Source organism: Brienomyrus brachyistius, chromosome 17 (assembly GCF_023856365.1).
Source record: "Brienomyrus brachyistius isolate T26 chromosome 17, BBRACH_0.4, whole genome shotgun sequence".
Taxonomy (NCBI): domain Eukaryota; kingdom Metazoa; phylum Chordata; class Actinopteri; order Osteoglossiformes; family Mormyridae; genus Brienomyrus; species Brienomyrus brachyistius.
In genome coordinates this window covers 5,400,007-5,421,108 of record NC_064549.1, presented here as the reverse complement: position 1 = coordinate 5,421,108, position 21,102 = coordinate 5,400,007, and the positions used below count along the sequence as shown (strand labels likewise).

Sequence of the window (21,102 nt, the reverse complement as noted above, 5' to 3'; positions counted from 1 at the left end):
ACTCCACGTTGTCTTTCCACCGGTGTCCCTCAGGGCTCGGTTCTTGGCCCTCTCCTATTCTCCCTCTACACTAAATCTCTTGGCGAAGTTATATCCTCACATGGCTTCTCCTACCACTGCTATGCCGATGACACTCAACTCATCCTCTCCTTCCCTCCCTCAGACACTCATGTCTCCACTAAGATCTCTACATGCTTGGCAGACATCTCATCTTGGATGACCACTCACCAGCTAAAACTCAACACTAGTAAAACTGAGTTGCTTTACATCCCGGCTGACTCATCCCCCCTCCAGGACCTTGCGATCTCCTTTGACAACTCCCTGATCCGTCCTTCGGTTTCTGCTAGAAACCTTGGAGTTACCATAGATGATCGGTTGTCCTCACATATCGCCAGTCTTTCTCGCTCTTGTCGGTTTCTCCTCTTTAACATCAGGAGGATACGTCCATTTCTTTCCACCCAGGCTACCCAGATACTCGTCCAGTCCCTCGTCATCTCACGCCTTGACTACTGCAACTCGCTTCTAGCGGGTTTATCACTGAGCGCCATCCGTCCCCTCCAACTGATTCAGAATGCAGCTGCTCGTCTTGTTTTCATCCTTCCCAAATTCTCCCACACCACTCCTTTGCTGCGCTCCCTCCACTGGCTTCCTGTAGCTGCACGCATCAGATTCAAAACACTGATGCTCGCATACAAAGCCAAAAATTCTCTGGCACCATCCTACCTAAAGGACCTCATCACACCCCGCTCTGCACCACGATCTCTCCGATCCTCCAGCACTGCTCGACTGGTCCCTCCTCCCCTCAAGGCACAAGGAAGACACGCATCTCGGCTCTTCTCTGTCCCCCTAGATGTCCGAACAGCTGAATCCTTGAATGTCTTCAAGCGACGACTCAAAACTTTTCTTTTTCAGAAATACCTGACGTAGAACTTCTATATTCTTACTCGACTCTTTTTCTGGTGTGTGTTTTAAAAAAATAAAATAAAATAAAAATTCTGCACTACTCAATGGCGTTCTCAGAGATAGTATTCGTAGCTGGGGTCCTTATTGAGCTAGCATCGGAAATTCATTGCAGAGTCTCAAAGCACTTATGTAAGTCGCTCTGGCTAAGGGCGTCTGCCAAATCCTGTAAATGTAAATATACTGCATGGACAATGAACCTTGGTCGAGAACAGCTGTACATCTATGTTCATGTGTTCTCCTGGAGTGAAACTTTCAGCACAGTTCTTGGTGAAGGCTGGCAGAGAAGGTGGTCATGAGTCTGATGGAGTCATTTCTGGATGACGGGAGAAATGTCACAATGGACAATTTCTTCACCTCACTGTCACTGTCACACAGACTGCTTCACTTTACTGGGCATGGTGAATAACGTTTGCCGTGAACTTCCTCCATTGGCAAAGGACACTGCACAGGGAGAGGAATTCTCCACGTCAGTGTTTAGAATGGCGCGCATGTATTCAGTACGAGCAGCAACAACCAAGTGGCCAGTAGCTGTGTTTTACAACATGCTGGACTTGGTGGCGGTGAATGCTTACGTTCTGTACAAAGCATCTACAGGGTGGAAAGGAAAAAGAAGATTGTTTCCGATTCTTCTAGCCAAGGAACTCCATTGCCAAATACAGGGATGATGGTCACTGGGTTTTCAAACGCTGCAAACACAGACTTTGAAAGATAGACAGACTGTGTGGGACAGTAACCACTGAGACAAAAGGCAGAAAGATGACGAAGAGATGAACCTGGAACTGAGGCACGGATACATCAATTTTTACATGAACAGCCAAACATGCAAAGCTGGAGAGATCACACAAAAACAAAATTCACTTTTGGTGTTATAATTCAGTGATGGCCAATGAAAATGAAATGACATTTTATTCTGTATGTGTATGAGCATGTCAAAAACCATGGACCATGACTTCACTCAGCTTATGACATTTATATACAAACATGCATTGGAGACTGAAGTGTTAGCATGTTTTCATTTTATTCATTTCATTCTATTAGCAACTTTTCATTCTATTTTCACTCAATTTGTTTTATAAATAACACAGACTTGTGTTTCCATATATTTTGTGAATGTGCGTCTTTCATATTTGCAGGTCAGTCAGCGTGTGGGATATTTGGTATAGATATGGCAGACTTTTGTGAAGGTTTCCATGTCACACACAGAGGTTTAGCCTGCCTTGGATTTGAGCTACTCTGAGTAAAAAATGCAAATGCGCCAGGCCTCACAGGTAATGGGTGTGTTTGCACAACAAAAGCAGGAGGAGGATGGGGCTGAAGACCTGCGAAAATCACAGCAGGGGTGACAAACACCTTGGGACTCTCAGCAGAGAATAAAAACTCGGTAAATCTAGTGTTAATTATATCTCTGTATTATTCTCTGGGCCTATAAATGTGCCTGGAGAGCCGGTGGGACACACTTTGGTAAGATCGTGTCCAGGGATGTCAACTTTGGTCAGCTGGCTGGAATGAGATTTTCAATTCAAGACAAATCTGCACACACATTTACATGTATGTAACTGTTTTATTACCTTGTAAATAGTCTCTAGGGCAGTGTTTTCTGATCCAGTCCTTGGGGAAACCCCGGACAGTCCACATTTTTGCCTCCTCTCAGCTCCCAGTACCTGTACCAGGTATTCAGTGTTTCTGATTGGCTGGGAGCTGGGAGGGAGCAAAAACGCGGACTGTCCGGGGTTCCTTGAGGACTGGGATGGGAAACACTGCTCTAGGGTTTACAGACTACCCCAGTTGTAGATAATTTTAGGTTTGTAATGGAATAATATAGATTTGCCATGAGATTTATTGTGTGACAGTGTGAAAGAGTGAGCGTCACCCCCAAGGGCGTAACTTTGGATTGAACATTGGGGATTGAGGTCCTCACTTTCATCATGATAATATGATTATTGGGGAGGGCGGTTGTACTTGCCGGTTCTGATTATTGGGGGTGTTACACCCTCCCCCCCCCCCCCCCCCCCCATAATTTACACCCATGGTTACGCCCGATGTTTGAGAGTTTGAAACCCTGCATGTCTGTCTTCGCAGTAATTGTAAAACTTTTCCACACCCACCCAAAAATTTGACTTTGCGTGAGCAATTAAAGACCGTCTCCTGCATGGTCGTAAATTCCAAAGTTTGGTCTACAACAGCTCAATCCGTGACGGGAGTTCATTTCTTTGGCAGAAGGTAGGGGGCGGTAATGGGGCAGAGGCTGCTTAACGCGTCACCATTACGCGAATGTGGAGCAGCTGTCGGACACGTCCAGCAGGTAACGTCCAAAACACGCAAATATCCACTTAATCATTAACGTACACAGATTTCAATTATGGATGTTGATTTGCAGGTGCATGAGCTGAATTGCGGGGCTGGTATGTGCGTTTGCATCATATCCCTTAGTCATGCAGTTTGATGCTGTATCCAGGATGCTAGACTGCATCAGTCCGGGGTTGGGGGGGGGGGGGGGGGGGTGATATTAAAACGGGGAAACTGCGCGTGATGCGCCAGCGTCCATAAGGTATTAATCCATGCATAGATTGTTTAAAACCGACGGACGGAAAAAGGTTCTTGTCCCGTCTGCCAATGCGCCGATATGCTGGAATGGGTTAGCGACGGCGCCATCCCTCTAACAACCAGGTTTTAACTAGTCGTCTGATCCTTTAACCAGTCGGCATGAGCGGCGCGGACATGAAGAAGCACCCGGTAAACGAGCTGAAGGAGCAGCTAGACATCCGGGAGGCTTCCGCGGAGGCAGCGGGACTTAGCGGCGGGGATCCCGGTTTCGCAGTGTGTCGTCATGCAGGTACGAGAGACCATTTAAAAGAACAAGTTTGACAGCTGTGAAGTGGGCGCGGGCAGGCTGGGCTGTGATTCTTGCGCTAAACCCTCATTTAGAAGGCTTACCTCTTATCTGATTGGAGTCTGGCCACCCGGTTTAGTATTTTCACTGTTCTTCTTGTATAAGATAAGAAAGATGAAAATGAGCACCTGGAAAAGGAGACCGGGCAAGGTGAAGAGATCAAGGAGGAGGGAGGTCAAGAGTTCAACCCCCACATGAGAGGTTTCGATCACGAAGCTGGTGAAGAAAGCCTGGAGATTTTGGGAGACCATCGGACTAAACCAGATGTAGGGCTGCATCCTGGTCAGCAGCCTTGTGAGTTCTATATTGTTTTGCATCATTATAACTGATCATGATGGTATGTGCTTTAGAATAATGATATTTTGTATTGCTAGATTTTCTTCTTATTTATTAAAGAGTGTTACATATTCAAAGCACTTCCCAAATGCACCACCTTCTTAATTACCCATAAGATTTTTCATATGCTGCCGGTTTACAGGTAGATTAGTCACATTCTGAGTACATAGGCAGTCGATGAGTAACCCAGTTACACCAAACCCTTTCTAACCTGGTAGGGAAGCCAAAACCAGTACAGTTGTGAATTGGCGTGCACCGGACAACCTGAAGGTCCTCCCAGAGATGTGCATGCCTCCAGAAACAATGTGAGGAGGATGTGTAAAAGCAGATCTGTGATGTACACTGCATAGGGTTTGATGTGAAAACGGAGGAGGAAGAGGAATCTGGGCAGCCAGATGAATGTCATCAGGCACGGGGGGCGGTCGATAACTGGGAGGAGGAAGAGGGCACCAAGGAAGTGCGGTACGGCCGCAAGAGGCCATACAAGGAGGACAGTGCACACAGCTACTATGAGCACTGTGAAGACAAGAGGTATAACTCCCAAGTCCCTTTTGGGGGCCTCAACCCCAGCACCTTCTGGTTACAAATACAGGCAGCCCCCAGGTTACAAACAAGATCGGCTCCATAAATCTGTCTTTAAGTCAAATTTGTCGTTAAGTTGGGAAAAATAATAATACAGTATGTAATAATAATTATATGGTAAAAATAAAAGTAACTACATACTGTACTGTACCTCGAGCCAATGAACAGCTGAAGCCGCGCAATGTTTTCATGAGCGTCACAAAGTAGCATTTGTGTTCATTATTACCAACCATCTTATTTAACCCAAATTTTGAGTATAGTAGACTTTATGGCAGTCTTGTTCGTGAGTATGAGTTTTCTGTATGTCGGACGTTCTTAACCCAGGGACTGCCTGTATTTGTTGCCAGAAGGTGCTGGGGTTGAGGCCCCCAAAAAGGACTTGTTTGACTGGGTTATGTAACATTAAATAATTTTGGATAAATATCTCAGCTGAGCAATGGCCTGATCATACCGCCCTTGGGCTGTGTATCTCACAGGTTCCGGTGCCCCCCGCCTCCAGCGGAAGAAGATGAAGAAGACTTTGATGACTCCCTTGTGACTATTGACACCTGTGAGTAAGACTGGGGATCTCGACCACTACCTTGGCATTCGGCAGCACAGAGCGGAGCTCGGGCGTCAGGTGTGGCTTCTTTGACATGCTACAGTAAAATGGTGCCAAGTTTGCTTATGAGCTGTAAAGTCAGACAACAGCAGACTTTAGTCAGATGACTGTTGCATCACTCAGATAATTCATTGGAAATGCTGGTCTGTGTTTTATAGGCTGTGTTCTTTGTGGAGTGGAATGTGCTGGCTTATAGGGGTGGCTATGTATGGCAAACGCAAGAACTACACCTGCTTATTATCTTTTTTTTTTTATTGGTTTTATCATGATGACTTGTGCTGTTGTTTAAATGTGGTAGGACTTGATTGGCCAGGAGCGCAGAACTCTCTCACTGTCTTCCTCGCCAGTCACATGTGTCCGGTTGTGTCCTGAGCTGAGTTTGCTGCTGGGGGGATGGAGGAATCTTTGAGCCGTGTTGGAGGCCAGCCCCTTTTGTCGATGTTGCCATGACCGCAGACGTCTGCGCTCTGAATGTGCGCGGATCTTGTCTTCCCACAGATAACTGTGATTTGCACTTCAAGGTTTCCCGTGACCGGTACAGTGGCTACCCCCTGACCATCGAGGGCTTTGCGTACCTGTGGTCCGGAGCCCGGGCCTCGTATGGAGTCAGCAGAGGTCGTATCTGCTATGAGATGAAGGTACCAGACAGCACTGTTCTTGAGTTGCCCTGGCATGATGGGGTCGATTCTCATGTCAGCTGAGACCTTCCTCAGCACTTTTCTATAAAGACATTCTTAATTGTGGTCTTTTCACGGTTTGAAACGACCTCCTTTCTCTTCATGCAGATAAATGAGGAAATTTCAGTGAAGCATTTGCCAAGCAGCGAGCCCGACCCTCATGTGGCGAGAATAGGCTGGTCTCTGGATTCGTGTAGCACACAGCTTGGTGAGTTTTCCATTGTGGGGACTGCAAGAAAGGTCCCCACAAGGTCAAAATAACAAGTTTTTTTTATGACATTTGGGGGACATTTGGTCCCCACGAAGTAATATATACTTGCCCACACACATACACACACATGCACAAGTGTACACAAACATGGCTCACCCTGGGACCCGGAGTTCCTGTAACTCAAGATGTAGAGCATTGTGCTAATAGCCCAAAGATCATGGGTTTAACCTAAATGTTATGTGCTTTTTTTTCTCCCTCCTGTTGGCTCTCAGGTGAGGAAGCTTTCTCATATGGGTATGGGGGAACCGGGAAGAAATCATCTAACTGTAAATTCGAGGATTATGGAGAAAAGTTTGGCGAGAATGATGTCATCGGGTGCTTCATAGTAAGTGCTTTTCTCACACCTGCATCGCCAGAATCCGGAGACCCCGCCGTAGAATTTCCATTATCTTCCCTCAGGACTTCGAAAGCAGTGACGAAGTGGAGATGGCCTTCTCGAAGAACGGGAGGTATCTAGGTGTGGCCTTCCACGTGGCAAAGGCAGAGCTTGCTGGACGGTCGCTTTTCCCTCACGTCCTCGTCAAGAACTGCGCTGTTGAGTTCAACTTTGGCCAGCAGGAGCAGCCAAACTTCCCACCACTGGAGAACTACACCTTCATTCAACATGTCCGGCTGGGGGATAGGATGAGGGGGGCGGTTGGCCCAGCAACCAGATCTGACTGTGAGGTGAGATGGGTTGTTTTCCTTCCTCTTAATTGGGCACAGCCAGATCTTCTGCAGTTCTGGAGGGCCGTCACTCTAGACTCGACAGCTTGTGGTCTCTTGTCTTCAGATCCTGATGATGGTGGGCCTACCTGCATCAGGGAAGACCACATGGGCCATCAAGTATGCTCTGGAGAACCCTGGAAAGAAGTACAACATTCTGGGAACAAACTCCATCATGGAGAAGATGAAGGTGAGATTGTTGGTTAAACTCAATGCCCTGAAGAGTGCTCAAATTCTTGCCTCTGACTCTCCATCCAGGTCATGGGTCTTCGTCGACAGAGGAACTATGCGGGGCGCTGGGACATCCTGATCCAGCAAGCCACACAGTGCTTGAATCGGCTGATCCAGATTGCTGCTCGGAAGAGGCGCAACTACATCCTGGACCAGGTATAGCTCGGTCTTCCTGGGGTTGTGGCTGCGATTGTGGATGAGCTTTTCAAGGATTTTATTTAGTTCTAGTAGAACAAGTCATGCTTTGAAAATAACATGTCTGCATTGTAAGAAGGAACAAATGGGGATAAACCTGGACAATTTTAGGGCCTGTTTGAACATGTATACCAAGGTAGGATTAGGGTTAGAGCTCTGAGGGAGGATTAGGGTTATTTTTTCCTGGGGTGCTTGTGCTGTCAAAGGCTGGTAGATACCCTCCTGGTATCTATTGTGTTATAGAAACCGGTTAGTTTATTCAATTAATTTATTATTGTTACTTACTTTTTATCATATGTTATCCTCCTCAACTTGCTGTAGCGATCTACCACTCTGTGGTTTTCAGAACCCGTGTAATTAACCTTCATTGGGGTCCTCTGGAGTTTGTTGCATAGAACAAGGTGGCCAAAATTATGCCTGAATTTAGGAGCCTGTTCTAAACGCTCCTGCTGCTTCCTTGTTATTGTTACCAGACAAATGTCTATGGATCGGCCCAGAGACGGAAAATGCGCCCTTTTGAAGGTTTCCAGCGCAAAGCTGTTGTGATCTGTCCAACTGAGGAGGACCTGAAAGAACGAACGAAAAGGCAGATCGAAGAGGAGGGAAAGGACGTGCCTGACCAGGCGGTGCTGGAGATGAAGGGTAGGAAGCCGAAGGCAAACAGAAATGCCTCCCAGACTTGCCTGCATCTTGTGTATTTGTGTCGGTTACTCCCTTTTGACTTTAAAACGCCTGTGCCGCTCCCACCATACTGTCTCGTTTCCTGTAGCGAACTTCGTTCTCCCCGAGTCTGGTGACTTCCTCGACGAGGTGCTGTTTGTGGAGCTCCACCACGAGGAGGCCGCCCTGCTGGTGAAGCAGTATAATGAGGAAGGCCGCAAGGCGGGACCGCCGGCCGACCGGCGCAACGAGGGCCGGCAGGCCGGTTACCGTGGTCGTGGCGGATACCAGCATTATGAGAACCGCGCCGGGCCCCCGGGAGGCTACCAGAACCGTGGCGGGGGCTTCCGGGGGGGTAACTGTCCGCCGTTAATGTGTCTGCGTGCGTTCATCACCGTATGTGCTACGGCTTACTGATCCTGATGTTTCTGTTGAAGGATACAACTGTGGCGGCAACCACCAGAACCGATGGAGCAATCAGCGGGACAGCGCCTCCGGTGGCAGGGATGGCTACGGACGCAACTATTCCGGAGGCTACAGTCACAGCCGACAGGGTCCTTATGCCAAGGGAGTGTACAGTCAGGTAAACATGTTGCATATATTTCTAGGCTAACAGTAAAAAGCATTTAAAGCTATCAGATCCTCACTGTCCTCATTGTGATTTGCAGGGCTACAGCCAGGGGTACAATCAAGGCTATGAGCAAGACAACTACAACCCTGGTTACTATGGCAACTACAGCCAGTATCCTGGATACGAGCAAAGCTACAGTGAGCCTTCAGCACATGCCTACAATCAGCAGCCGAACTACAATCAGCAGTACCAGCAGGTGCAGGCGGGGTTAATTGCTGTCACCCCGGCTTCTTATTGGTGTTCTTTAGATTGACAGCCCAGTCTCCCTCCTCTCTCTCTGCAGTATGCACAACAATGGCAGCAGTACTACCAGAATCAGAGCCAGTGGAACCAGTACTACGGCCAGTATGGCGACTACTCCAACCAGAGCTCCCAGGGCAGTCAAGGTGGGCGTTAGCCCCACCCCCCTCGGACCCCGGGCCAGCTGTCCTTGGGGCTGCTGGCATCTCGTGGGCTTACTCAGCCCAGGGGGTGTTCCACAAAGCAAGATTTCTCAGTTAGGTGGGTTACCTTAAGCTAACAATTGTGATCATCCAATAGGAATGCTTCTTACTTAAACTCTTATTGGACAGTCATGACCTCTAGATTAAGTTAACCCATCTAACTGAGAAATCTTGCTTTGTGGAACACCCCCCATCTCAGCACTCTTGTCCATCTGTCTTCCATGTTCTTGTTCCTCCTCCTCTGTGCTCCAGACTAGTCGCGGTTCACCCCACGCTGTCGGCGGGTTTGCTGTGCGTTCGACCCCTCGGCCCACGGTCAGGATGGGACATGCCCACTGCTCTGGCTCTCTGTCTAGCTTCTACTCAGTTCCACCAACTTTGCCCTCGAAACGGCAGCTTTGGTGTCTTTACAAATAACGACCTCAAAAAACAAAAGAGGAAAAAAAAAACGCATAGAGTGCCCCCCCCCCCAGTTAGTGGATCTGCCAGAGGTGGAAATTTCAGGTCTAGATAGTAAAAAAAGATTTTCCGCCTCTGCGAGCCGCCCACATGGTGATGTCCCTGGTACAGTGGTAGCAGAGGGCAACCGTTCCAGGTGTTCCAGTCCCAGTGCGGGAGCGACCGCAGCTGTCCTTGATTACGGAGCGCCCATCTCGGATGCATCCTTTCGTTTTAAGGTTAAGTTCATTACCGAGGGCTGGGTTCCTGGCCCATCTTCTGCTGCACTGATGAAGGTAGTGGAATGTCTGTAGTGGACATTCGCAGAGTCAAGCCCGTAAATCAGTGCATTGTGAAGAAATTAACCCACAGTTGCATCTTTTTAAAAAGATAATTTATGTGAGCAATATATGAAACCAGGGGTGTTGGAGGGGCGTAGATACCCTGGCAGATTCGGAGGGGGCCGGGCATTTTACAGGAACCCTTGAATATGTAAAATTATTAAATTATATCATGTAAGGGACATGGGAGGGGGCAGAATGTTTAGCTACTGTATATCCACGGTTCCCATGATTTTGAGTGTCAACTATTGTTTACTAGTTTTGTGGTAGTTTTGCGTTAAGTACTAAATCTATTAAATGTGATATTATTGCTGTTTGCTGTGTGTAACTTCAGTGTGGATGTGCGGGGGGGGAGGTCACACCCAAGATCAGGCAAATCACACCCAAGATCAGGCAAATCACACCCAAGATCAGGCAAATCACACCCAAGATCAGGCAAATCACCCAGCTGCCTCAGGGTTTACGAGGTCCGACCACATGTTTACACACGTTCCGCACTGTCGTCATACATGTTCGAGGGAAATGACAGATTTGCTCTGGCTCGCTGGCAGTGTGTTACCATAACACCATAGTCCACTCACTCTTTAAGTAATCTCTTGTCCCTCAGGAACGTAACTTCTGCACCAAAGCACCTCGGTACTTCTCCATCTGTTACAGGGCACAAGGCTGGGTAATGTATGTAGATAATGGTGATTTTGGCTATCAAAGAAAAAAAGTTAACACTTTATTAAAGTTAGCAAAAAAAAAAAAACGTCAAGATAATACTGGATTTAATAAGAAGAAGAAAAGAAGAATACAAAAACTGTGGAAATAGCGTGAGGAGAGGATACCTCATCTGAAAACTACAGTGACCATAAGTCCACAGCGATTAGTCTACAGCAGGCCTGAGAAATAAACCGAGCTCCCTTATGCCGGTGGGTGTGTTTCCACGTCCCATGAAAGTTACAATAGGCTCGTTAGATTTTTTTTTTTCGCCTCCATTTTTTTTTGAGAGACCTACATTCTGAATCAGTTTGTTTTTTTGGAGAGATTCATATTCACGTGTTGGAATAGAAGTATTGTATTTGTGAATATTCATGGTACCTGAACATACAACGTTACCTATTTCTATTGTAATGACGGCCAGTAAAAATTGCTCTGTGTGGCTGGATTTGGCCTAGATCTGTCCTACAGTGACCAGGGGCGCTCGCAGGTTCTCATTCATGGTGGCGCACCAGTGATGTGTGGAGAAATGCATCCACAGTTACGAGTCAAAGTATTATGATGTTCGGGTACTTTGCGGACAGGCCAGTTATAATAAAATTTAAGCATGTAAACTGGGTTGCGGATCATTTTGACTTTAAATATTAACGTTAGTCAGGTTGAATTATGAGCACACTTTTTAGTTTTAGATCTATGGTGACATTTTAGGGCATTGATAAAAAATAATAGGCTAATGGACTTCAAGAGTACAGTAATATTTCAGTTATTGCCTAATGTAGAAATATTTTAAAATTTAAACTGGAAATAATTCAAGAAAAGTTGGAAAGGGACAACAGACACCAAGAGACGACACTGCAGACAGTCACTGCCCAACAGGCACCAAGAGACGACACTGCAGACAGTCACTGCCCAACAGACACCAAGAGACGACACTGCAGACAGTCACTGCCCAGAGCATGTGAAGCACTGCTACCTGCAACATGAGGCTCAGTAAAAGTCTTGATTCCTTCCAGCCCTGCGAGATTCTTCCTTTTACATAAATGGCGTTTCTTACACAAACGCTTAATAATGAGTATTTGGTTGCCAAAGTTTGCCATTGTCCTTTAGCAATTTTACCGGGAAACGTTCAAATTTGCTTACAATAAGCAGACTTAGCAACTGTGGCCACCCTGTGCTCTTGCTAGGGTATGCAATGTGTCTATTCAGCGTACAGGTGGGGGTGCCATTGATCGTGAATGCTGCTTCACTCATGGTCTATTGTTCTGATCTTAATGATGATCTTAATTTCTTGAACCTTATTTTCTGACACTTGTTGGGGTGATGAGCTGGTCTGCTATCCTCCTGTGCCTCGATGGGTTTTGTACCAGTAGAAGGTGGAAGGATTTTATGTGGCGTCTATGAAGAAGTTAAGCCTAAGGATGGAATCTGGAAGGAGCAGTTTGGACCCCATGGGCGGGCCAAGAAAAGGGGCAGACAGATGGGTTTGAGGTCTCATGGTAAAACCCAGAGCTGTGCAAGGTTGGGTGTCAGGGCTGCTGTAGGGTTCTGCCAAGGGGGTGACTCTACAAGAGGTTCAGCTTGCTTGGGGGATGTGTGGTGTGGGGACTTTGATCTCTGCTCTTGTCGTTGTGCAAGTTCAGCTCCTCCATCTTGTCGAGCAGGATGGCCGGAGGCATGGAGCAGCCCCGCAGCCTCTGGGGGGGAGTAGAGAGATGCTGCTGCTGTTGCTGTCTTCGCTTCAATTCCTGGAAGATGTAAGACACAGCTCTTTCCTGGGGGAAGGGCTGGAAAGGAAGACGGTGTGACCTTAACAAACACTACCCCTTCCAGGGATTCTCAGACTGTCCTGCAAAGACCCAGCCTGTCACACCCTTAAGGCTTGAATAAATGAACAAGATCCACAGTCCTGGATCACCCCATTTCCTATCTCTGTACCACACAGGACCAGATATGAGTCTTTTGTTACCTTATCTGGAGTGGACCCTGAGATCACTCTGCCATCAGGGAGCCCGGGAGTCCACATGCCTGGCTCGGTCTGGGTGGACTTTTCCAAAAGCTCAGTGCTTTCTCCATTTTTCTGCGGCATCGAGAGGTCCTCAACTGTGTCTCTCCCCTGGCTTTGAGGGAACGGGTAGGTATCTTCCTCGCCGCCTGATCAGAAAAATGTTACCAAGATTATGAAACTGCGCTGGCTGAAGTAATCAACAGGCAGGGACAAAGAGGTAACTCACACCAGCTGTTAGCTTTGGCCTTGACATCTGGGGTGGCCGTGCATGGACAGGACCCCGCAGACGTCTTGAACCTCTTTATGCACTCCAGGCCCACCCGATTCCGGCAGTGCCTGTGGCAGTTAACTCCGCAGTCTGCCATGGAGGGAGAGACATATGGTATCAACTCGCAAGACTGGCTATGCACTACATTGTGCATTACAATCACTCCTGGATGTTCTCGGAGCTGAGGGGACAGAGCTTTGGGGTAATTTGCGGTCCTGGAAACATCTTACCTTTGCAGCGGAATCCCTGTTTCATTACCCCCCACAGCTGCAAGAGAACAGAAGAGAAGGGTCACAGGCCAAGGAGGACCAGGCCAGACATGGGCAGACGCAGTCCGCGAAGCTCGTACTTACAAAACCCCCACAGGTGTCGCAGAAGGTTGGCTTCTTGTAGTTCATCTCGTGGAAGTTGTGTTGGAAGTTGAAGCCCAGCTTGGCGCACACGGACATACCCCTCAGGAAGTAGGAGGTGATGTCTTCCCGACTGATTTCGCCTTCCCTGAAAAGAAGGGAGAGAGAAAGGGTTGTGGCACAAGGATCGACGAAAAGCCCAGCTGGTATGACCTGGACATCCCTGACTGATTCCGTTACGATGCCACTTTAGGACCATCTGTTGTACCCGCTACCTGTCACTGTCATGCGTGCAGAAGGAGAAGGGAAAATTTGCAGCTATTTTCTCAAAATCCTCCATGGTGATGTAGCCATCCAGGTTCAGGTCGTAATTCTTCATTATTGACTGCAGGGGGCGACAAACACATGATTTACAGTTTCATATGGTGTCCTCTGAATTGGGGAAAAGAAGTCAGCTACTGTCTTTTCTAAAGCGTCAAAATACTCCTCATACTCACATCGACCATTTGCTGGACGTGTTTCGAGATAGTTTCTGGATCCAGTTGGAATGTCACCTCTGATCCCCACTCTGCGATGACAGGGGGCTTAACTGGAACCATGGCCTACAGAAACATATGACCAGAGATGTAGCGTAACTCCCAAACCTACGACAAGGGCTTGAATGCAAAGAGGAAGGAGGACATCTCTCAACCCTGACAGCCTACCTGGACCTTGGGGTTCCTGGGTTCCTTGGTGTAGGACAACTCATATATTTCATCCTCAGTGTAGTACAGATCCAAAGACAGCTGTGGACAAGCAGACATTTGGGAAAAATCAAATAACAGAACATGTATATAACTGGTTAGCATTTCCATGATGAAAATGATCAGCTATGCTACAGCTTCGCTTGTAGCATTCCAGTGCTGGAGGTGACATCACTCTCTGGTTATGATGCAAATGCACATATTAGCGTAAGCGTTTCCCTGCTGCCTCACCACCAGCAGGCAACACTGCTGCCCGGCCGTGATGCTAATGCACGTGTTAGCATAGAGCTGCCACACTGTTAGCAGGCAACACTGCTGTCTGATTATAATGCTAACGTACGTGTTAGCATAGCACGTCCCTGCCACCTCAGCGAAGTGCTGCCCGACTGCGATGACGCTTCCTCCACCTCACCGTCAGCAGATGCAGCAGGTCCTTGTTGGGCTCGAAGGGCGGTGTGCAGGTGTGGATGTCCAGCAGCTCCTTGATGTTGCTGTACAGGTGCTGCACTTTACTCAGGTTGATCTTGTCCTCCTCCACGTAGCTGGGTAGCACCTCATTCAGGGAGATCAGGTCTTTCAGATGCACTCCCAGGATGGGTACCCTGAAGCCGCTGCTCTCCCCGAACACCCGCCGATAGCTGCTGTAGTTGCTACTGGAGGACAGCAGGTCCATCATCTCGTTCAGGGTCTGTCGCAATTAGGGATGTTTTTGAGATGGCAAACACAAGTGGCTGCGTGTGCTAGAGCGCGCTACTGGCGCTCTGGGTCACAAAGCCTGAGTTAATGTTGCAAAGCTGTTGCTTACTGTTAAAAGCTTCACTGTTATTATTTATTTCCTCCCCATCTACACCCCCCCCCCCCCCAATACTGGAGCCCCAAGTTGACCTTAGTGACATCGGGAGGTAGCAGAGAGGTTGTGTCTTTGAGGCGAGAGATGGAGCTGTGACAGAGGCCCCCCATGACTGCCATCAGCGTGTTGAAGTTCTGTAGCGCCCGCAGCTTCTGCAGTGGGGGGGGGGGGGGGTAGGGATATTTCATTTTCTTCCTTTTTGCAGATCCTTGTCCCACTGCTCAGTGTGTCTGTACTGCAGCAGCACCCACCTGAGCCACGTGGATGAACTTGGTGAAGACCTGGGCTCGCTGCTGTGCCGTGTGCTTGCTGAGGATCATGAGCTGCACCCACTGCGAGACGCCGTTGCACAGCATGACTGAGCACTCCAGAGCCGGGTTGCCATGCACTGAGCCGTGCACGATGTAGCTGCGGTAGTCCAGGTGCTGAGGGTGAGAGTCGGCCAATGAGTTCCAGCCGTTGTCTTCCAGGATTTGTCCAGATCATGCCACACCTGCCCTGACCATGCCCCCACATCACCCTGACTACACCCACCTACAATGACCACTTCGACCCTATAATGACCATGCCCCCTACCCACGTTGACCACTTGCCCTGACCGTGCCATGTCCAGCAATGACCACGCCTCCGCCCCAGCCCAGCCCAGCACACACACCGAAACCTTGCAGAAGTGCTCAAACTCCAGGTAACTGAGCAGCTCAGCCATCTCCTCTGGCTCCACGTGATCAAAAAGCAGCGAGACCTTCCTCTTCTTCAAGCTGGGAGATGGACACTGGGAAGAGTTCACAGGGGGGACCCTGCGTCGTGGGATCCCGACATGGAAGGTCACAAAAAGGAAACTGAACCGTAAAACCTAGATTCCATCATCGCATCTTGCAGGAACTGTGCCTCGGCGCCACCTACAGGTAGGAGGTGTTGAGCAGCTTGCAGTGAGACTCCTCCCCCTCTGTCCTCACCAGGTCACGCATGTCCTGCATCACCTGCTCCAGCTGGGGGTCAGTCTTGAACACCGCAGGAAGTAGGCTGATCCAGTGCCTGAATGGGGTGGGGAGGTTATCAAGTCAGCCTTTTTTTATGAATGAAGGAAGAACAAACTGGGCTTCCAGCATATTGGAGGGGGCCCACCTGATGAGGTGGCAGACTTGAGATCGTTGCTGTGTCTTCCTCTCTGCGGGACACTCCTTATAGGTGACAGAGTCAAGGAGATGTAATCATGTGACCATCTGGTGGGCAGAATCATGGCACACGCACACGCACGCTCATCGGAGGGCACACCACACACACGCAGGGGGGTGACCGGACACACAAGAGGATATAGTGAGAGCAGCGTGCGTGCAAAGGTATGCGAAGGCACCACCCAGCTGTGCATCATCAGGGTCATGTGCACCAGGTCTCCACCCCTGCACAGCTTCCCATCTGAGCCTGCGACACAAACAAAAACCACAGAACCGCCGCCTTCGTCACTGCAGGTCACTGCCGGCGGAAGTCGGCACGCTCTTCCGGAGTGCTGCAACTACGTTAGTAATGAGCCTGACGAAATTCGGCAGCCGGGCCAGGGAGCAGGCTCCCACAGGGAAACAGAGGAGGATTGTCCGGGTTGTTTTCCTGCATGTTCAGTCCGGCTTTCAGCGTGGATTCCTCCCTCTTACTGGTGCTTGAAAGAGCTTATGTAACCTGGCTGTGGGGGGACTGTGAGACCCCGAAAAAGGATGGGGGGAGAGGGGTGCAGAATAGAGAGCGTGGTGCCCCATGGGGGGAGCGCCCGGCAGGTTAACCCTTTGTCTCCCTAGAGCATGGCCTCACCGAAACAGTGCAGGCAGCATCGGATGAGCTCCTCTAGGCTGATGGCGTGACTTAGCACCCCGGCGTCGGGTGTCTGCAGCGCCTGCCGGATGTCCGAGGGACTTGGACAAGTCATGCACCTCTGCCGACGTTTAGGTCCAGCCATGCCCTCCTTACAGGCCTTCCTGGAGTGGGACAGGGGTCAAAGGTCACCAGATTCCCACAACTGTTAAATTGAGGCCCCATCAATAAAGGTACAGGCAGGGGTGAGATTTTTGCCCCCATGAAATTATATTATATTGGGCCCCCAATCCAGACCAATTAAAATATGTCCTAAACTTTTTAGGATACCTGTCACTCAAGAGTCCTTGGAATTCTCCTAACTCAGGCAGTCCTGCATTTAGGTCTGCTGTTGGCATCAGACGTGGGATTAACACAGTACAGGGCTGTCCTTGGGCTACTCTTTTACCTTTGAATCTCTTGTGCCCGATTTGCACCGTAGTAAATGCGAACAATGGCTGATCCAGGGCTGGGGTACTCTGAGTTGCGCTCACTCACCTGACAGCGGCTTGCACGCTCTCAGCATGTGATTGCGGGCTTCCGCAGAAGTCTCTGAATGTGGGTCTCTGGCACCGGTGTCAGTGGTTGCACAACACGTGTGAAAAAACACGGTCTCAGCTGACGCAACAAGACTGCGTCAGCGTGTGACGGAAATCCCGCTCGTCCCTCGATGCCGAAAGGTGGCATCAGAGTGCAGCGAATTCAGCCAGTCATCCCCCCCCCCCCACTTAGTCTGACGCGGGATGATTTTTCAGTTGAATTTCAGGCCTCCTTTCTCACATCCTGAAATCTCTGCATTGAGTCTGAGGTGCATTCTGACGGGCCCTTAAGACGTGCCCTCTCACTTCTGCCCCTCGCTTCCCTGCTGTCCCGTCCTTCTGCTTTTTACGAAATGCCACTAACAGTCACTCTACCTCCAGTGCTGTCTGCATATCACCAACCCTGCACCGTGCAGGCTACTTACACCGCAGCTACAGCTGCCGGCACTCGGCAGGGCCGGACAAAAACTGGCCTGTCCGCAGGCCATAGTACGCATGCGTGTGAACAGCGCCTGGCCAGCCCCCACACCCCTCGCTGCCCCTTCCTCTTCCGTCTGCTTTGAAAAACAGTGCCCTGGAAGTCCCCCTTCCCCTCAGCGCCTCCCCGCTGTGGTCATGCCTATGCTGAGAGGCCCATCCTCCTTCCTGTCTCCCTTTCTTCACATGCAAATTCCCCTCTCCTTTGATTAACTGATCAATGGAGTCCGTATGAATTCCCCATTTGTGTACCCTTGCCTCTCTCTCGCCCCCCCCCCCCCCACACACACACAAGCATAAACATTCCCAGGCAGCCTACAATTGTTTTTATGCCATGAGAGGGGATTCTGTGATTTGGATACATACAATGTCACCCCCCCCCATGTAAAAACCGTCTGACTTATTGGCACAGTAATGCACATGCACAGACAAACACAGCGATCAAAGGAGCCAAGTGTGTGATGTCATTTGAGAGAGACACTGTATGTCCCACACTGTCTTCCCAAGGCAGGACAGTCTATCATTCTACAGCTCGTCTGAAAGGTCTCTAACCAATTATATTTCATTTACCTCAGAAGTACCTTAGAATCTTTAAAACATATGAGTGGGGAAAACCTGTCACATGCCCAACAGTGACGCTGTCATGAGGGGAAGGGTTGTCTCTGGCGTGGTGGCAAAGATCTGAAAGAGCTCACCAGACGCGCTTCCTGACCACCATGACACCCACAGAAAGTTCCAGTTCCTAACAAGCTGATAAGGTCCTTCAGATAAGAGAAAAACGAGAGTGACAGAGCGGAAGTGTGGAGGATCATCATCCGCCGCTGCCAGTGGCCGCCTTGCGCTTCCTGTCTCTGACGGGTCCGGTCCCAAAGGTCACAGGACGTTTACGTGAATGGAGGTCTGACACGGGGTAAACCTTCCACGTCTATGGGGTGTCTTTTTATCTGTACTTTACAGCAGCAGGAAATGGTGGACACCTGTCCACATCAGAAACACAATATAATCAGGATAGTGTGAAACACTCCCCCTGTTTTACAGCTGCCATCGCATTTATATAAGGTGCTGAATGGCCCGTGTGCCAATCCTGAAATCTGATTCACCAAACCTCTGTTTTAATTTGGCACCTTTAAGTTTCTGTCAGAAAACATCCTTGTTTATGATGCACTAAATGCAGGAACAGGGGAAAGCACCATTGGTGTGTGTGCGTGTGTGTGTGTGTGTGTGTGTGTAGGTTTGCATAGATCACATTTGAGGACCAAATTGTCCCCAAAGTGCGGTAAAACCTGAAACCTTTTGGGGTCACTTCTTCAGGTCCCCATTTGGATAACCTCAGTTTTATAAAAATCTGTGAATGCAATCAAAAAAGTAAAAATGCCAAAAGTCTTGTATTTGGGTTGGTTACTTATGGTTAAGGTTAAGGATGGGTAGGGGTTAAGGGTGTCACGATTGGGATTAGGGTTTTTTCCATAGAAATGGAGAATCCCCACAAAGATATAATTACATTGTGTGTGTGTCAGAGAGAAACACCCAGGGTTGACGGACGTGTTTCGCCAAACATTCATATTGTCCACGAGTCACTCAGAAACACAGCTACCGGTCTGACAGCCAGCCATCTGCAGCCTCTCGAACGCCCATCCATGTCTGCTAAACTACAAGTGACCGCGGGGATGACACACAACCTGAGCTGAATACCCTACGCCGGACAATAAATGCAGAATCACCTTTTTCAAAGACGTCAGGAAGACACTGACAGACAGACGTGTCCCAACAAATTTCTGCTCACCAGCTGCCCTGTACCCTCACAAATCAGGACGGGAATCAGACAGGAAGCCGCACCATGTCTACCCTGACGTGCGTGTGGCTTGGGGTCTGGGTACCTGCTCTCCTTACGATTCATCTCAGGCTCCCAGTCCTTCGTTTGCGCCTCCGCCCCCCAAGGAGGGCACCGTCACTCTACAGCTCCATGGCTCGCTCCCTCACGCCCAGCCTTCCCTGGATGGGTCCAACAGGCGTGACCCGGAGGAGCCTCCGCTGCTGACTCCCCCAGCCCCCTGAAGCTGGGACCACTGGCACTTCTGGAAGGCGGCTGGCCAGGCCCTGATGGAAGTCTGACTTTTATCCAAGCAGAGAAGATGAGACCTGCTGTACGGCAGACGGTCTGAGCTCTAGGGTGAACGGAGCCGGAGGACAAACTGTCAGACGGTCTTACGAACACAAGATCCGCGACACTTAAACAGAGGAACTGGATCTGGGAGATAGAGGAACTGTCATAGTCGTATGTGATTGGGGGGGGGAGAGAGAGAAAGAGAGAGAGAACCAGTGAGAGAGAGAGAACCAGTGAGAGAGAGAGATGGTTAGTGGTTAATGACAGTAAAGGAGACACATACAGACACAATAACATAAATAAAAAAAAACATCATCTGACGACAGCTTTAGTAGTGGAAACTCCCTTATTTTAAATGGGATTTTATGGGGAGAGAGAAGACGTAGCAACTTTTGTCACAAGCATGTTGAGAAAAGAGTTTCTGCAAGTTCATCTTAGGTAATATCTTTATTATTATTATTATTATTAGTTGTAGTAGTAATTGTAGTAGTATTTGCGTCCAGTCTCCAGGAATCTTACCTTGATTCAAATTTCACTCTCTCCCCCCTCTGCCGTTCGCCTCCCACTCCGCCAGTCCTCACCGGTGTGAGGGCTGCATTTCAGTAGAACCAGCTGGGCTCTGGGACTGAAAAGCATCCTTGTTTAGGCAGGGAAAGAAAGGGAGATATAAGGCTTCGTCTTATCCCCCTGTGGGCGAATGTGTGCTACGCAACGCGTTGTTTCCAGACGTGAGTATGATGAATAAGGTGGATTACTCCTCCTAACAGTATATAACGACCATACCGTTTTACCGTAACAGCTGACTTTCACCGTTCACTGAAAAGGGCAACGTTCAGGCAGATACAACTAAATATTCATGTGACAATTTTAATAAAATCTTTCATTTTTATTACTTCTAAAGCTTGTTTTAAACTTAGGTCTTACATTTGGTCTTAAGAACGCAAACATCGTTAAACCAGCATTAGGTAACTGGACTTCAGCGGTTTAATAAATGCAAATCGCCACAGCTTTGCATTTTGGTTTTTTTATTCAAGATAAACGTTGCAACTGCAATATGGCCAGATATGACCGAAAAGCGCTCAGTCTAAGTACTATGGAGCGGACAAAATACGTGTTATTTTTCTTTATTATCCGGATGACAACTATGCGAGCACCTAACGGAACTTTCCTGGCTCGACAGGTGAGACTTGGGACTTGTTGAAGATACTAGGTTTTGACACGTTTTGGAAATTGACCAGTTTATCAGTACTGCAGGAAT

General features: G+C 48.8%; 2 protein-coding genes across 7 annotated transcripts; one reads left to right on the top strand and one right to left on the bottom strand.

Moving 5' to 3' along the window:
• Positions 1-3,163: 3,163 nt before the first annotated feature.
• Positions 3,164-10,278, top strand: LOC125711947 (heterogeneous nuclear ribonucleoprotein U-like protein 1). Of its 3 annotated transcripts, none has more exons than XR_007383168.1 (17): positions 3,164-3,265; positions 3,662-3,796; positions 3,959-4,147; positions 4,540-4,720; positions 5,248-5,321; positions 5,871-6,010; positions 6,158-6,257; positions 6,533-6,645; positions 6,720-6,986; positions 7,093-7,215; positions 7,284-7,412; positions 7,925-8,093; positions 8,221-8,466; positions 8,549-8,694; positions 8,780-8,938; positions 9,026-9,243; positions 9,438-10,278. XR_007383168.1 is itself a non-coding variant. In XM_048981422.1 (17 exons), the coding sequence occupies exons 1-17, from the start codon at positions 3,323-3,325 to the stop codon at positions 9,440-9,442; spliced, it is 2,322 nt and encodes a 773-aa protein (XP_048837379.1). In that variant the 5' UTR covers positions 3,286-3,322; the 3' UTR covers positions 9,443-10,278. The 3 variants fall into 3 exon arrangements, 1 of the variants encoding a protein (XP_048837379.1); XR_007383167.1 differs by lacking the exon at positions 3,164-3,265 and adding an exon at positions 3,286-3,365; XM_048981422.1 differs by lacking the exon at positions 3,164-3,265 and adding an exon at positions 3,286-3,365 and having other exon boundaries at positions 9,026-9,128.
• A 439-nt stretch (positions 10,279-10,717) lies between these two features.
• Positions 10,718-19,974, bottom strand: rasgrp4 (RAS guanyl releasing protein 4). 4 transcript variants are annotated; one of them, XM_048981427.1, is made up of 17 exons: positions 19,618-19,974; positions 16,686-16,849; positions 16,199-16,304; positions 16,008-16,070; positions 15,786-15,917; positions 15,538-15,679; positions 15,134-15,307; positions 14,918-15,034; positions 14,445-14,720; positions 13,994-14,074; positions 13,787-13,891; positions 13,565-13,674; positions 13,293-13,437; positions 13,170-13,206; positions 12,898-13,029; positions 12,633-12,817; positions 10,718-12,450 (listed from the first exon to the last, which is right to left on the bottom strand). In XM_048981427.1, the coding sequence occupies exons 1-17, from the start codon at positions 19,635-19,637 to the stop codon at positions 12,229-12,231; spliced, it is 2,211 nt and encodes a 736-aa protein (XP_048837384.1). In that variant the 5' UTR covers positions 19,638-19,974; the 3' UTR covers positions 10,718-12,228. The 4 variants fall into 4 exon arrangements, with proteins under 4 accessions (XP_048837384.1, XP_048837381.1, XP_048837382.1 ...); XM_048981424.1 differs by lacking the exon at positions 16,199-16,304 and having other exon boundaries at positions 15,463-15,679; positions 16,008-16,063; XM_048981425.1 differs by lacking the exon at positions 16,199-16,304 and having other exon boundaries at positions 10,718-12,411; positions 15,463-15,679; positions 16,008-16,063.
• Between the last annotated feature and the right edge of the window lie 1,128 nt (positions 19,975-21,102).